This window comes from Pleurodeles waltl, chromosome 10 (genome assembly GCF_031143425.1).
Source record: "Pleurodeles waltl isolate 20211129_DDA chromosome 10, aPleWal1.hap1.20221129, whole genome shotgun sequence".
Taxonomy (NCBI): domain Eukaryota; kingdom Metazoa; phylum Chordata; class Amphibia; order Caudata; family Salamandridae; genus Pleurodeles; species Pleurodeles waltl.
The window spans coordinates 129,931,308-129,948,346 of record NC_090449.1 but is presented as its reverse complement, the minus strand read 5'-3'; the positions used below and the strand labels follow the sequence as shown (position 1 = coordinate 129,948,346).

Genomic DNA, 17,039 nt, shown 5'->3' with positions numbered 1-17,039 from the left:
ACTTTGCTGGACAACACTTGGCCTGAGCAATTCTACACAACGTGCATCAATAAACGGCCTATGTAATCTTTTCATCACGATAGATTGGGAGTCAGTCAGCCTACTTAGGCACTTGTTAATAATTGGTTTGAGTAAGATACATGGGGTACACACAAGCCAACAGAAAAGTGGTTGAAGGGGGCAGGATTTATTTATACTGGCATTTCCAATCGTCTTTTAATTTTCCTACTACAGTTCTCAGACGTTCCCGATCTTTTTTAATTTCACAATTACCGTTCTTCTAATTTTAGTTAAAAACAAACATTCAAAGAAGGATAACACCAGCATTCGGGTGCCTTTGGCTGAAAAGGAAGAGTAGAGGTTCTGACTGACAGAGACAGAGAAAGATGAAATAAGCCTTCTCACCAGGGAGCCTGCTACCTCAAAGAAATGTTAATTTATGCAATATGTTTAACAGTAAATCTAAATGCTGCTTGGAGTTAGAAAATTGGTTTGAGTCGTTTGAGGCTTCATAATGATAAAAAGGTATTCTTTTTGAGGGGTAAGGTAAGGGTGTTTCAGCTGAATTCTTGATGTTCGCCCTTCTAATGGAAACTTATAAAAACATGTCTGCACTAGGCACAGCCTGATTGAGTTATTACTAAAAATATACATTTTTAACATATTTTTCTGTTTAAGACTAAAGGACAGATTCACAAACTTTTTGCACAGTAAAAGTTTCTGTGCTGTGTTGCATGAAAGGAAGAGCAGAACACTGCCATATCTGTTTTCCTCTTTCCATGCGTTGGCGCACTTTAGGATGCACTGTGTAATGCACAACCCGGTGCACGATAGTGTAAAGATGTGTGCATGATGTCAAGTGTACATGTTATACTGCAAGGACACAATTTCATCCCAAAAGTTATGCTTGAATACTTTTCCCACTTTGTATGCGTGTTTTACAGTGCAGCACCCATGTTAAAGTGCTCCACGCCTGCCTTGAGGAGGCACAGGTTCTTGGTAAAAGACCCTGGCCACTAATGTTAATAGATAGAGATCTGTGACAAAACACATGGAAAGTTGCATGGGAATGCCCATGTACCTTCCATAGTATGCCACATTGACACAAAGTGTGTCAAACATTGCAAAGAGCTATTTTACATCACTTTAGGAAAGTGCCCAAGGCAAATCATGACTTTAATGGAAACTAAGTCGTACAACACTTTGCACACGGTTTGCGTCACAGGAAAATTTGGGCCTAAATTTCTGTGTATATTTGGCAATTAGCCTATCTTATACTGTGTGTAATACATGTTTTAAATAATGACTTGCATATTAATACTCCTTTCAGTTACAGATGGGACCTCCTAGCACTAAAAATACATGTCAGTATCCCCCAGTGCACCAACTAGTATTCAGTTCTATGACTCCTGCAGAAAACACATAAACCAAATGAATATTGATGACATAAAATATTGTATTCCCACTGAATACTCTAACACATTTCCCATACTTTTTTTATGTACTTCAATCCTTTGCACCAGAAGAACAAGTTACTTACCTTCGGTAACACTTTTTCTGGTGGATACAGTAGCTACCTGTGGATTCCTCATTGGCGCATTGGGAGAATTCATAAGGTGAGGAATCTACAGGTAGTTGTATCCATCAAAATATCATTCCAGCCAATATCCCAGCAACTACCTAAAATCATTATGAGTTTTAGTCTATGCGGACATGGAATTAACTGGTCATTTTCTGCTGGTTTTCCCCATTCGAGGGGCAAATTAGGTGCTACTTGTCACCTGCGATGAGCAGGTGGTGAATGCTAACATGGGAGCTAGCGGAGGGTGGGTGTGTAGGGTCGGAAGGCAGGAACAGCTTCCAGGTGTAGGGAGGCCTTGGCCTGACTGGCAGGTGGGTTGTATGTTCCCCATGTGGTGCTGGAGGAGTCTGCCAGTGCCGGGCTGTGACTCTGTTCTCAGTTTCTGCCTTTCACAAGGCCACAGGTTTACTGGGTACAGGTTTGCACCCAGTGAACCTGAGGTGCGATAGGTGTGCAAAGAGTGACTGAGGCCTTGCATGTAATGATAGATCATGGAAGAAGGTGTGCAAGGCCTGATAGGGGAATGAAGATGTTCAGAGCTAATGTGGTGGAGGGTGTGCAGTCCCTGGTAGCTTTATTGACAAAAGAATTCGAAGGAACACAGATAATATTGTGTTGTGCATATCTTGGACAAACATTATTTTGAACTGTATGACAAGAGTTAGTACCAGAAAAAATGAAGATAGCTGAGTAAATAATTTATGATCCATCAGCCCACTTTTTGTTCATCATTGGGTATTACAGCATATGTTGAGGACAATAATGTATCCAAATCAGCTTACTTGGTTTCCTAATGACACTCCTAGTGCATAATTTACATCCATTGAAATATTAAGGCATGTTTGTAAACGATCCATGCTGCAGACTGCGAATTAAACATGTAGGCAGTGTTTGCAAGCAAAGGAAATACCACTTGGTGTATTTTGCATACAGGTCTGTGGCCTCCTACCTTGGACTGGTGCCAGAGGCTCATATACCACTCGATAACCCTGCAGGATTCCATTTGCTGCTGCTGGTTCTCCCCAGGAGACATTCAGTGTTGTGGTTGTGACCTCCGAAAATGCCAGGAAGCTGGGGGTGCCTGGTACTGAAAGGACAGCAACATTAAAAACAATGTGTCAATTTGGTCTGAGAAACACAGTAGGTGCATCGAAGAGCATTCAGTAAACTTTATAAGAATAAAAACGTCATCCACAATTTCCTGTGAAAAACGAATTGAAATCCCAGTCAGCACAAGACGAAATAATAAATTACACTTTACAGGTGCGCACGGGACATCCTAAACAAGGGTTCAGTCAGAGTGATAAAAAATTTTTTCATGAAGTGTCAAATTATTCTGGTCACCTGAGAAAAACCGAAAAAAAAAACATCTGCCTTAGTAATACATGATTTTTCACTTTTATATTACCCAGGATCTTTGCTTATAAGTTGAGGGAAATAAATTCAGACTTAAGCTTCCAATATGCCGCATTTGGTGCAGACCGACCAAAGGGTTAAAAAGTTAGCATGGGAAGCTCACACAATAGGTGGCGTTTAGAAAAAAATCCCGGCAACCCCAATGGGCGACTATTGTTACGAATAATGTGTGCTACGTGCAGTACGGGAGGAGCCATATTTACAGGACACTTGCACGCCACCGTGCCAGGTCCCCAGGTACACACCAGAAGGTATCAAATACTAATAACTAGTGCACAGTAAGGTGTTTTGGGTGCTCATGTGCACCCCCATCTGGTCACTTGTGTGTTTGTTATTTTGCTGAGGAGTGTGTAACATCTTTACCCAGAGTCAAAGAGCCTCATGTGGCCTACTACTGCAATACAGAATGCGAAGGCGGCTTTAGCCTGAAGCTGTTCCTCTCCTAAATTAAAGGCAAGTGAATTAAGATCTCCAGATTTGACACACATTACTCATGTGAGTAGCTGAAAGATGGGCATGTGTGCTTTGTGCCGGACTGGCTTTGAGCTAGCTTATACATGCACAATTGGTAAAATGAGTGGCTAGAATTTGACCACTTGTGTTTTAAGCTGTGTGGAATGCTTTGGCCATGCAGTTTGGTGCAGCGCTTAGAAGTGGACATGTCAAGAAGTGTATAAGGTAAATATATTCTCGTAGTTTCACATTTACTGCTCTTGTAGCTCAAGGTTAAATCCTAATTTGGTTGGCTTGTGTGAGTAGAAAGAGGACAGCTGAGTTAAAATGTGCCTCTCAGTACTGGGAGTGCAACTGGAGATGTGAAAGAAGCTGTCTGATGTGAGGTTACAAGATGGGAAGCTGCAGGATACACCTGGGTGGCTATGTGCAAAATATAAAAGGAGGAGAAATATGGGATGAAAGAAAAAATACAGATCTCAAACATTCTGAAAATGGGAGGGATGCTAAACTGGTTTGAGCAAAGTCCCAATAGGAGCACAAGCTTTGTACCCCATAGCATCAACAGACTGTGGCTGTATTACACGCAGTCTGGGATTGCTTGTGGATGACATGGGAGATCCTATAAAGCAATAGTTCTGGCACTTCTACAAGCTAATTCCTATTGTATGTAGGGTGACCAGAATTGTCAAATGAAGTGGACACACCTATCAATTAGGGAAGAACGAGAGTAGAGAACAATCTTCAAACAGCCACAGCAGTGCACATCATGTGCAGAATTTCTGCTTGAATGTGATCCATTTTCATCTACAATTCATAAATCTTGCATCAGATCATGGATCCTGGCCAAGAGCCGCAAATCCAGACTAAGTGAGAAACGCTGTGGCCAAGAATGCTGAAATTCGTTTGTATTGAGGCCCACCAAGTATGGTTGGGCGAGGAAGTTCATTGTTGATGTCATGTTTAAGAACTAGTTAGCAGTTACTGATCCAGTCGAAAAACAGAGAAGGCTGATTTAATCCTTGGTCCCATATAGGTCATGGTGTAACTTTGCTCAAGGGCCCTTGATGTTCGATATTAGAGAACGTTGGACAGGGGCCTGGCTGCAGTCAGGGATGATGAAACCAGTCAAGTACCACAGACAGTATCAATGAACAGGTGCCTCAGCCCCTGATACCGGTGGTATTGCTAAAACTGGTGAGAAATGCTTAACTGGTGTTAGACAATGGTAGGCATGTGCCTAGGTTCGTTGTAACCTATGTGCTATTTGGCAAGTAAGTAAGGGCTAAATCAGCTGTCTGCTGTGCAGCTCCGCAGCCATCAGTGAGGCAATTCATAACAAAACTCTCAGCAATCTAAATATGAGGTCATTCTCCTATGCATGGTTTGACTTTATCTCTTTTCAGCTTATGATTGCTTCAGCCATGTTGAGAAAGGGTGTGGTAGTAAGGCTGTGTGATATGGTTCAGAAGAACAGCGGCTTTAAATATGGGTTTAGACCCACATGCTTATGCAGTCTCACAACAGTAAAATATACACTTATAACAAGCATGGGAGACCACAGGGTCCTTGGACCATGTAAAGTATATAGTGGCAACAGGTGAAAGAAATATGTTTTAATAGTGTGGAAAGAAGGCCAAATGGTCTGTTACATTCTGGGTGCCTACAGGTATTGAATTGTATTGTTGTTTGTTTGTTTGTGCTGCTCCACCACTTTCCACGCACACATTTTCCTCTGAATACTTGCTGTGCTGCTCAGGCCAGAGTACCACATGTGAGTCCAAAATACCTTTATAGAAGCCTGGTTTACACAAAAGGGTCTGCATGTTCATTCAGTGTGGAAGAGCAGTCATAGCAGTCAACAAGAACCTTTGGTAATATGCGATGGGAGCAGGAGCTCTTCTACAGGAAGAACAATCTGCTATGTGCTGTAAAGTGCGAATGAGTTGTGCCTTTATGTTATCCAGATAAAAATGAAAATAAATCATACAAAGGTAGTTTTAGGAGAAAGCCATGTGGTGCAAAAGCAGTTCTGAAAAAAAAAATCATGAAAATCAAAATTACAGATTTCTTTTTTCTTCAAATATATTTTTATTTAACTGTTTGCTGTTTTACATTTGTAGGTCATTTTACAGTAACGTTTTGTCATTATTATACACATCTCTTAAGTTGTCCGCACCACTGTTTTGCTTTGTTTGCATTGTGTTTCACAATTACTTGCTCAATTCAGTAGTTTAATAATACTTGTGTAATATTGCTCCCATCACTTAATCAATCCGACTTTATGGAGACAGTACTTACAGTGCCCCTCGTTACTTTTAATATTGGTGACCTGATAACAGACTTAACTCCACTTCAAACTGTATATAGGCTTAATGGCTCATGTGGGTGTGGCTGCTTAACTTCAAAGAGAGGGGGGTTGACATAGAGTTTCATACTATGTAGGAGCGGTCTATCTACTATTCCCCTCCCTCCTTCGTTCTTTTAATTATTGCGTCCTGTCCTCTGTACTCGCTCCCTCTGCGCCCGGACCAGCGGGGCTCCTGATGTTCCTCCCATCCTGTTTTCTGGAACTTTCGCTTACAAGCACATCAGGTGACCCTCTCAAGTGGTTCCTCCCATCCCCTCAGGTACCATTGGTCCCTTCGTTAGGCCGTCCCACCTTATCACTAGGTTTTCCCACTCCGGGGCGATGGGTGTCTGGCGGGCTCCCCTGGCCTCCTCGGCCTTAAGGAGCTGCAGTTCAGCTCTGGACCATCTTGTGACATCGCCTCTCCATTCTGTCAATGAAGGGGGTGCATTCGATTTCCAACCCTTCGTAATCAGACTTTTGTAAAGGGCCAGGGACAGGTCAAGGAAACAACTCTCTACCCTGCTCCATTTGGCACTAGCTCTGAGGCCCAATAGACAAATGTCGGGGGTTGGCCGGAGTTCCGTACCGAACAGCTCCATGAGATTAGTCGTCATCGCCGTCCATCCCCTCTGGAGCATCGTGCATCCCCACATCATATGATCAAAGTCGGGTTCCCCGTCTCCACATCTGGGGCAAGTCCTGGGCTCCCCCCCGTATATGCGGTGCAGTCGTTGAGGAGTAAGGTATGTTCTGTGTAGATAGTTGTATTGTATGTATCTCAGCCTAGTGTTGCGTGAGATCACCCCAGGGTAAGCAAGTGCTCTAGTCCACTCTGACTCGGTCAGGTCCCGCCCAATTGTCTTCACCCATTTTTCTCTTAGGGGTCGCAGGGGATCCACTGCTACCTCTATCTGGGCCCTGTATATTTTTGCTATTAGGTGAGTTTCCTCTCCCTCTGTCAGCAGGAGGTGCAACACTCCGTGGGGAGCGGGTTCTGCATTGACCGTGGTCCAATGCTCCTTCAGGGTATGCACCAGCCTTCCAAAGAGTAAAAACTGTCCTATTGGGACCCCCCCTCTACTACATCAGCAAAGCTCCTCAGCACCCCCTCCCTGAATAGCTCCCCCACTGTCTCTATCCCTGCTCTCGTCCAAGGCCCCAAACCCAGTCCCCCTGGCCCCTCCGCCCTCACGTCCAGAGCGACGGCCGCCAGCGGCAGAGCGGGAGAGTATGGTGGCCCCACTCCAGTCCTCCTCTCACATTGTTTCCAGCATCTCATCGCCACATTGTACATTATGTTGCCTCTAATGGGGGCCATCTTCCTGCCCGCCATATTTGCTGCAATCTGAGCTATGTCAATTTCACCGTTTGCGGTGGCCAGGTCCAGCCGCCCCCTACCCGCTAGCCAGCCGGCCACCCATTGTAACTGAGATGCCAGGTCTCCCAACCTCGTCGGCCTACAGATGGTCGAGAGCGCAGTTCTTCTGCGGCCCTCATCCCATATTAGTTCTCTGAGCAAGGCGTTCAACTCTCGGAACCATGCCGCGGGGATCTGTAGTGGTAAGTTAGCAAAATAGTAGAGGAGGCGTGGTAGCATGACCATTTTTGAGAGCGCCACTCTGGCCATGATTGTTAGTTTTAATGATCTCCAAAACCCCACCGAGGAGCGCAATGATCTAAGCGTCCTGCCGAGGTTACCGTCCCTAAGATCGTTTAATTCGTGAAATATCTGTATGCCCAAGTATTTAAATGTCCGCGGGGCCCAATTTACGTCAGCTGGGCACGCATCTGGGCGTGCACTGTCTGACATCACGGGGAATACATATGTTTTCCTCCGATTAAGTCGGAGTCCCGATAGGCCCCCGAAGTCTTCCAGTATTCCCAATGCCCACGTGAGTCCTCTTGACGCGTCCCTCATGTAAATAAGTATATCATCTGCATACAGGGAGACTATATGTTCGGACGGACCCCAAATAATTCCCTTGCCCACGCCTTCACATCGCAGCTGCGATGCCAGGGGTTCGATTGCCAGGGCAAACAGTAGCGGGGACAAGGGGCAGCCCTGCCTAGTTCCCCTGTATACTGGGTATGCACTGGAGATCATCCTTCCGGTTTTAACTCTTGCTAACGGGGATGAGTACAGCAAGTCCACCCATTTTACCCAGTTCTCCCCCAGCCCCGTTTTAAGCATCACAGTCTTTAAATAGTCCCATCTGATGGAATCGAAGGCCTTCTCGAAATCCACCGCGAGTAAGGCTCCCTCTGGCGGTCTCTGATCCCTGGGCATGTGCAAGATCGTAAACACCCTTCTCAGGTTCAGGGAGGTACTACGGCCGGGGACAAAACCATTCTGGTCAGCGTGCACTAACTTTGTCATGAGAGGGAGCAACCGGGCAGCCATTATCTTACTAAGTATTTTGAAGTCGCTGTTTAACATAGATAAAGGCCTAAAGTCCGTCACCGGAGCTTCCCTGTCTTTTGTCTTGGGGAGCGGTACCACTAAAGCCTCCCGCATTGTCTGTGGTAGTTCTCCATATTGCAGCGCCTCCGCGTACAACCCTGTCAATTGGGGGGCCAGCAGCAATTTGTATTTTTTATAGAAATCCATGGGGAGACCGTCTGTCCCTGGGGTCTTTCCGGGTGCTAACTGTTCTATAGCTTCATTTACTTCCTCTAGCGTTACTGGTCCCCCCAGGCTGTCTCTCTCATCTGCGCTCAGTGTTGGTAGTGGGATTTGCTGTAGGTATCTATTGAAAGATTCCATCTGCAATTCGCTGGGTTTCCCGTACAACTGCGAGTAATACTCTCTGAACGCATCGTTTATGGAGCCCGGCCTGAGTCTGCGAGACCCCTCCCCGTCTATTACACATGTGATGGGCTCACCCTGCTCTCCCAGGCGGACCAGCCACGCCAGTAGTCTCCCCGATCTACCCTCTTCCGCATGTAGGGATGCTAGATATTTTTGCCTGTCGTGGCACCGGAGTTGCTCTTCAATGCGGGAGTGTTCCCTACAAGCTCGGTTATATTCTTCATTCTCCTGCGCTGTCTTCCCTTGTCCCAACTCCCTCTCGTGCATATCCTTCTCCAGGTCATTCAATTCTTTTTCAAGTGTACGCCTCACCCCCACCGACTGCCCCAGGCAGAAGCCCCTTGTCACTACCTTAAGCGCCTCCCATTCTAAGGCCCTAGAAGGAGTAGACCCCTTATTCGTCTCAATATATTCTGCCAAGTGGCCGCGTAGGGCCTCTCTGTACGCCTGGTCCTCAAGTGCCGAGGGAGAAAGCCTCCATGATGGTATAAGGGGTCTATCCTCCGACATCCTCATCGTTATTAACAAGGGATTATGATCAGACAAAGTGCGGGCTAAGTATTCTGAGCGTGTCATATTACTTATCAGGCCTGCTGTGCAGACTACTCTGTCAATTCTGGTATGCACTCGGTGGAGACCCGAGTAGTATGAATATTCACTAGACGTTGGGTGGTGCATTCGCCAGACGTCCGACAACCCCCACATGTCCAGCCACTCACTCAGCCTTCTGGCTGTTTTGATTGTCGCTGCCCCATGCAGAGGCGGGGTGGACCTGTCCAGATTTGTGTCTAGTACTGCATTGAAGTCCCCCCCTACTAATAGCTCCCCAGCGCTTTGGCGTGTGAGGTGTCTCGATAGGCTCGTCATAAAGGGGACCTGGTCTTGGTTGGGGGCGTATATGCAGCTTAAGACTATTGGGATACCTTGTAGCTTCCCTTCCAATATCACGAATCTTCCCTCACGGTCTATATTGGAAGAGGTCAATATGAAGGGGACCCCCGCTCTGATCCATACTAAAGCGCCCCTTGCATAAGCGGAGTATTCTGTTGCAAACACCTGCCCCCTCCACCTGCGCCTTAGCTTCTCTCCCTCTCCAGACGCCAGGTGTGTTTCCTGTAGTAATGCCAACTGTACTCCCCTTCTCTTTAAGTAAGAGAGTATTTTGTGCCTTTTAGCTGGAGTGCCCATCCCCCTAACGTTCCAGGTCAATAAATTATAGTCCGCCATTTCATGATTTCATTCTGGTGACAATACCCCCGCTTCTCCCCAGTCGCGAGGATATTTTCCCACATCATCATGTCTTTGCCGCAGTCAAATTCCGCCACCCACATTGCCATATTAACTTGTAACTGTGTATCCCAACTCCCCATCCCCAGGGCACCTCCTAACCTGTAGGCTGCCCAGTAAACTATGCAACCGTGCAACTTGTTCAACTTTTGATCAGCGGTACTCGCCATTTTGAATGGGCGAGGTTCTGTTCCGGGGGGTGGCCAAGTCCGGAGGGGCCGCCATTACGCTTGACATGCCCAGTCCCCGGCGCCTTCCGCAGGCCCTGGCTAGCCAAGTTCGTCAGCTGTTTGTGGGGTCACCTTCGGGGCTCGGGCTGAATGCTCCAGTTCTTCCGCAGAGGACACCAACGTGTCGTCCGTTTCATTCCCAGAACCTTCCTGAGGGGATGCCTCCCCACCCATGCGTGCTGCCGCTTCCAGTGCTTCCTTCCTGCCTTTCTCTTTCTGTGTTTGTGTGGGCGCCAGTCGTCTGCGGTCTCTGGTCTTCCTTCCCTTCAGGGCTCGGCGAGCATTGCCACCGGTCGGGCCCTCTCCAACGGGACCCCCCGCCTGAGGGCCACGTGACTCAAGCCATTCCCATGCCTCCTCAGGGGATTGGAGGAATGTTGTCTTCCCTTCCAGCATCACTCTCAATCTGGCTGGGTAGAGTAGCGAATACTGGATTCCCTCCTCTCTTAGGGCTCTCTTAACTGCCAGAAACGAAGACCGCTTGTTTTGCACCTCCAGGGTAAAGTCCGGGAACAGTGTCACCTCCCCATTTGCGACTTTAAATGGGCCCGTCTCCCTGGCCCTTTGCAGGAGGGAGTCCCTGTCTCTGTAGTGTAAGAGTTTAGCTATCACGGCCCGGGGGGGTCTCCCCGGGGCAAGGGGCCTCGCCGGCACCCGATGTGCTCGTTCCAGCGTGTAGAATGGGGTCAAGCGCCCCGGCGCCACTGAGGTACTGAACCATTTCTCCAGAAATTCAACAATGTTCTCCCCCTCAGCCCCCTCCGGGAGGCCCACCACGCGCACATTGTTCCTTCTGTTCCTCCCCTCCGCATCTTCAGCTCTTTTTTCGAGTCGCGCCACTCTGTCGGCCAGGGAGGTCACTTCAGCCCTCAGGTCTTTCTGCTTTGGTGCTATCTCGGCCAGTACAGTTTCTGTCTCTTTGACTCTGTCTGCCAGTTTATGGTGGTCCGCTCTCAGTAGGCTCACCTCCACAGCTACTTGACTGATCTCCCGTTGCAACGTTGTTTTGGTGTCTTCGATCGCCCCGAGTATTTAATCTAAAGTATCCTGGACTTTGATCTGCATGTGGCCCTGTGGGTCCGAGTCATCGCTCCCGGACTGAGCTGCAGCGGCCATGGTTCTGTTCTTGTGGCGGTTCCTGGGGGGCATCTGATCAACAGCGGACCTCGCCCCGGGCCCCCGACAGCTGCCCCAGCTGTTTCAGTTGTTCCGCTTCGGAATGCCTCTCCCCAGGCGCTCTACGTTTAAGCGCTATCCATTTCAGCTCCGGGTCCTTTAGCCCGTCATGGACTCTCAACTGTCGCTCTTCATCGTGGCACTAAATTTCCTCCCGCTTGTCTCCCTTGTTGCACCAGGGACACTTCTGTGCTCAGCCCTACTCCTTTATGGATCTCCAGTACTCCAATGCGCCCGGGGGAGTCCACGGTTCTACCTTTTAGGCAATCCACCCCTCGCCCCCGGGGGCGCGATCCGCCATCCGCCAGCTTCATCAGTCGGCCCTTTTTCCTCGCTTGCTTGATCCTATCTTCTGGGTTCCTCAGCCCCGGGTACTCATTCAACCCCCATGGGTCACGGGCCACCTCTGTCCGGGGCCACCCCGATCCGGCCCCCGGCTCGGTCAAACCAGCCACCATGCATCTAGCTCACCGGTGTCTGCAGGGGTCAACCAGGTCCCGTTATCCCTCGTTCTCTCCGCTTCTTCGGTGTGTACCAGGGCCCAAAGGCCCACCTCAAGTCAAGCGGCCCCGCAGTTTGACCCCGGGTCCCGTCGCTACCTCGAAATCGATCCACACTGCCTCTCTCTCGCTCTTGGCCTCGCTTCGTCCCCAATCCTTCCTAGGGGCCTCGTCCGTGGCCCAGAGTAGCACCACTTCACCACCCGTCAGAGTGCGACTTCCGCTGGGCCACCAGAACCCAAATGGCATCTCCACCCCAGCTCGTAGTCTCCGCCGGCAACCTCCGCTTTCTTCAGCCTCCGGGTCGCCTCAACCTGCAGCCCTGCCCGTGGCCGCGGCCCCGATCTCGGGCCTGCCCCCTGTGTTCTTCTGGGGTCACCCGTATCCAGTGTCTCAGTCTCCGTGCGCCTCCACAGTGCGCGATCTCACCTGGGCCCTCACCACTTCGGCCCCCAGGGTCGCCGCAGGGGCCCACACACGCTCGGCCCTCTCCTCTGGTCCACGCAAGGCCTCCGGGCCGCCTCAACCTACGGCCCCGCCCAAGGCCGCGACCTCGATCCCGTTCCTGCCCCCTCTGTTATTCCGGGGCCGCCCGCTTCCAGTGGCACAGTCTCTGTGCGCTTCAGCTGTGCGCGATCTCACCTGGGCCCCCTGGCCCCCGCCAGCACCTCCGCCGCTGCCGGAGAGCCTGCTCGGCGCCTCCCGCTGTTCTGTGCCGTCCGTGCACTCACCACTTCGGCTCTCGGCACCACGCAAGGCCGCGGCCTCTGTCACGTGCTCAGACCCGCAGACTCCGAAGTCCCCGACGGGCAGATTCGGCACCCCCGGGGTCGCCGCAGGGGCCCACACACGCTCGGCCCCCTCCTCTGGTCTCGCCCCGCAGCCTGGACCTCATTCGGCCCGGGAAAGGCACGATTTTGACTTTCTATTCGCCGGCCCCTCCGGAGCTAAGAGTTCAGGCGTGCGCCATCTCCGGGTCCTAGGCCACGCCCCAAAATCAAAATTACAGATAAAGTGGATTAGACAAGTGACACCTTAGAGCAGTAATTATAAAATTTGCCCTAAATTCAGCTCATAAATTCTTTTCACATAATGTTTGGACGGGTTCAAGCAAAGTTTTCTTTCACGGTGGTATACACATTCAAGAGAAAGAATGCAGATCGGAATGGGCGTGACGAGAGGCATTATGAGATAGGTGGCTTTGCTCCATTGAAAAAGCTTCACACGAAGGAGCCAAACTATATAATATTAAAACCCTTCAAGCAAATGTGTGACTTTAAACTAAACAAAACATACTATCAATATTAATCCTACAAAAAGCCTGCTCGCTGTGCCACTGGATTCAAGCTGGCCTGGCTGATGAGGGGGTGATATCCCAAAACTAGTTCTAGGCTGCTTGTTTCCGGTCCACGAAGGACCTGGTATGGCAGGTCGTGCTGGACCATTTCCATGGGGAGCAAAATCAAGACTGACTTGCAAATGGCTGGGTCCAAACTTGGTGCATGGAGAGCAAAAGAACAATGGATTTAACCCAGATTTGTGACTAGTGGTGAGTGTTTGAAATGTTTCAGCACACCAACCATCATCCTTTTGGGTTGCTATCAATATTAACCAACACTCCCCTGAAACAATCCTTCACAATTCGCATCACAATGCGCTCTAGAGACAAGATAGAAGAAATCACCAGAAGGTGAGCCATGTTAATGCTGATGATAATATGATTAAAAAATGACTTCAACGTAAAGAAACAAAAATCTCTCTCTGAGGGAAAAACTGAACAGGGCTGAAGGAAACACCCTTTACATGACATACAGTAAAAGAATAAAGAAGTATGGCGGCCCCTGAGAGTTCAACTGTCTCCTGATTGGTTGAAGTTTGGTTTCTTTTAAATGAAGTGAATTTGTTACTAAATTGGTCATTTTAAACGTTCAAATATTAATCTAGCTTTGTACTACTTACTTAAAGAATTACTGGGAGACTCCCAGCTCAACAACAGGGTTGATTTCAGCATGTGAATCAATAAATTATCCAATACTGGTTAATACGGACATTCAAACAAGGGTACTAATCTTAACTTTGGCACTTGGCCCAAAATTGTGTGATTCAGGGCAAATCACATCTCCTCCTAAAAATGTAAACAGGTGAGATGTAAAGCAAACATATGTAAAATATGCAAAGCAACACCTGATGTATGAGATTTTATATGATCTTCCGGTGCCCCGCCAATGGCCTCCATTACTAATTTACCCTGGAGCTAGATTTGTGCTATTCAAATACCAGTATACACATTATTAGACTGGAGTGTTGAACACTCCATTGGAGGCTTCTAATGGCTGGTCTAAGCCCAGAGCTTCAACATCCAATGTTTGTCTCACACAGCAACAGCTGTGAACAAAGGCCTCACAGAGCCCGAGGGGATTTCAACCCCCTTGGAATCACTGAGGTCTCTGCTTTACTAATTAGAACTGTTAGAAATGGGGTCTTTGGTTGGCAGTCAGGTTACACCCTGTCCAAACAAGGACCCTCACTCTAGTCAGGGTAAAAGAGAATCACCCTCAGCTAACCCCTGCTTACCCCCTTGGTAGCTTGGCGCAAGTTCAGAGGGCTAGGTGTAAAGTATTTGTACCAACACACACAGTAGCTCAATGAAAACACTACAAAATGACACAACACAGGTTTAGAAAAATAGAGAATATTTATCTAAACAAAACAAGACCAAAACGACAAAAATCCACAATACACAAGTCAAGTTATCAAATAGTAAGCAAAAAGAGTCTTCATGTAGTTTTAAACACACACTAACACTGTTAGTGTGAAAATGAACCTTGGGTGCGTCAAAAATAACCCCGCACGGGTGAGTGTATGTCAGAAAGTGCCTGCAATGCGTTGATTTCACTCACAAGCGAGACCTTGAGTCGTTTCTGCTTCCGTCTGGTCAGGGCACGTCGTTTCTTCTCTCACCAGGAGAGCGATGTGTCGATCCGGTCAGCACTCTCTGGTCCAGGCAGGCCTTGCGTTGTTTTTACACGCCCAGCGGTGTTTGCGTCGGAAATACAGCCTCAAAATGATCTAAAAACCATGCAGCACGGGTTGCGATCTCACCAGCCTCCGTCAGCGACGCTGTGCGTCATTTCTCCAGCTCCATGTGTCGATTCTTCGGTCGCGTTGCAGGCAAGCGTTGATTTTCAGCCGGTGCTGCGTCAATTTTTCGGCTGCAGATAGGAGTTGCGTCAATCTTTTCCTCGCACGGCGTTCTGTGCGTGGATTTCTTCCTCTTAGGCTGCCAGCTTCTCCTTTCAGGATCCCATGAACTGGATGGGCACTACTTGGCAGAGTAGGAGTCTCTCCAGAGACTTTAGGTGCTGGCAGAGAGAAGTCTTTGCTGTCCCTGAGACTTCAAACAACAGGAGGCAAGCTCTACATCTAGCCCTCGGAGATCTTCACAAGGAGGAAGGCACACAAAATCCAGTCTTTGCCCTCTTACTCTGGCACAAGCAGCAACTGCAGGATAGCTCCACAGAGCACAGTCACAGGCAGGGCCTTCCTCAGCTCTTCAGCTCTTCTCCAGGCAGAGGTTCCTCTTGGTTTCCAGAAGTGTTCTAATGTCTGCGGTTTTGGGTGCCGTTCTTATACCTATTTTCTCCTTTGAAGTAGGCCTACTTCAAAGCAAAGTCTCTCTTGAATGTGAAATCCTGCCTTGCCCAGGCCAGGTCCCAGACACTCACCAGGGGGTTGGAGACTGCATTGTGTGAGGGCAGGCACAGCCCTTTCAGGTGTGAGTGACCACTCCTCCCCTCCCTCCTAGCACAGATGGCTCATCAGGAAATGCAGACTACACCCCAGCTCCCTTTGTGTCACTGTCTAGTGTGAGGTGCAACCAGCCCAACTGTTCAACAGACCCAGACACGGAATCCACAAACAGGCAGAGTCACAGAAATGGTATAAGCAAGAAAATGCTCACTTTCTAAAAGTGGCATTTTCAAACACACAATCTTAAAATCAACTTTACTAAAAGATGTATTTTCAAAATGGGAGCTCAAGGTCCCCAAACTCCACATGTCCATCCGCTCCCAAAGGGAATCTACACTTTAATCAGATTTAAAGGTACCCCTCCATGTTAACCTATCAGAGGGACAGGCCTTGCAACAGTGAAAAACGAATTTAGCAATATTTCACTGTCAGGACATATAAAACACATTACTATATGTCCTACCTTAACCACACACTGCACCCTTCCCTTGGGGCTACCTAGGGCCTACCTTAGGGTTGACTTACATGTAAAAAAAGGGAAGGTTTAGGCCTGGCAAGTGGGTAGACATGCCAAGTCGAATTTACAGGTAAAACTGCACACACAGACACTGCAGTGGCAGGTCTGAGACATGATTGCAGAGCTACTTAGGTGGGTGGCACAACCAGTGCTGTACTACAGGCCCACTAGTAGCATTTGATTTACAGGCCCTGGGCACCTGTAATAACTGTATTAGGGACTTACTAATAAATCAAATATGCCAATCAGGGATAAGCCAATGACATAAATATTTTGTAAAGGAGCACTTGCACTTTAGCACTGGTTAGCAGTGGTAAAGTGCCCAGAGTAACAAAAACAGCAAAATCAGAGTCCAGCACACATCAACAATCTGGGAAACAGAGGCAAAAAGTTAAGGGAGACCACGCCAAGGATGAAAAGTCTAACAAGAACATTCTGCACTGATGAGGCGGAATGTTCTAAAAGATTTATAGTCATCCACAGCTGAGCTATACTGGCTATTAAAGGCCCACTCCCTTGTTAAAGGCCCTTACCTTCGGTTTGGGCCTTTAATGCTGGGACGAGCCTCTAATAGCCGGTATAGCCTGCTATAAAGCATTATTAAAGCTAACTTTTAAAATTGGGTATTTAACCCACTCATTGTTTTGCTTTGTATGGAGAGTGAGAGAAGGGGATCTGACAATGAATTTAAAAGGTATATAATTACAGAATCGACACACTGCAGTTGTAAGAGCCAATATGGGCACAAAAGACCCGTTCTTAGCATTTTGCTTTCATGAATTGTATATTTTAGAGATAAATATAAACGAAATGCAATTAAACAACAGTCTAGTTTTAAAATTGCTTAATTGCATGCTAACACTCACGCAAAAAGGAACCCATACCCTGCTTATAGATAGGGGGCAGGGTACATGTAATGACACCAATGAAAAGTCAGGATGTGTAATGCTGGTTCATTTTGTGCTA

General features: G+C 48.0%; 1 protein-coding gene across 1 annotated transcript in view; it reads right to left on the bottom strand.

Moving 5' to 3' along the window:
* Positions 1–17,039, bottom strand: part of SDK1 (sidekick cell adhesion molecule 1) — a 2,061,301-nt gene that overhangs the window by 191,567 nt on the left and 1,852,695 nt on the right. Inside the window, exon 38 of the mRNA XM_069209963.1 lies at positions 2,532–2,669. Coding sequence (XP_069066064.1) covers positions 2,532–2,669 — 138 coding nt within the window. The remainder of the gene's footprint in view (positions 1–2,531; positions 2,670–17,039) is intronic.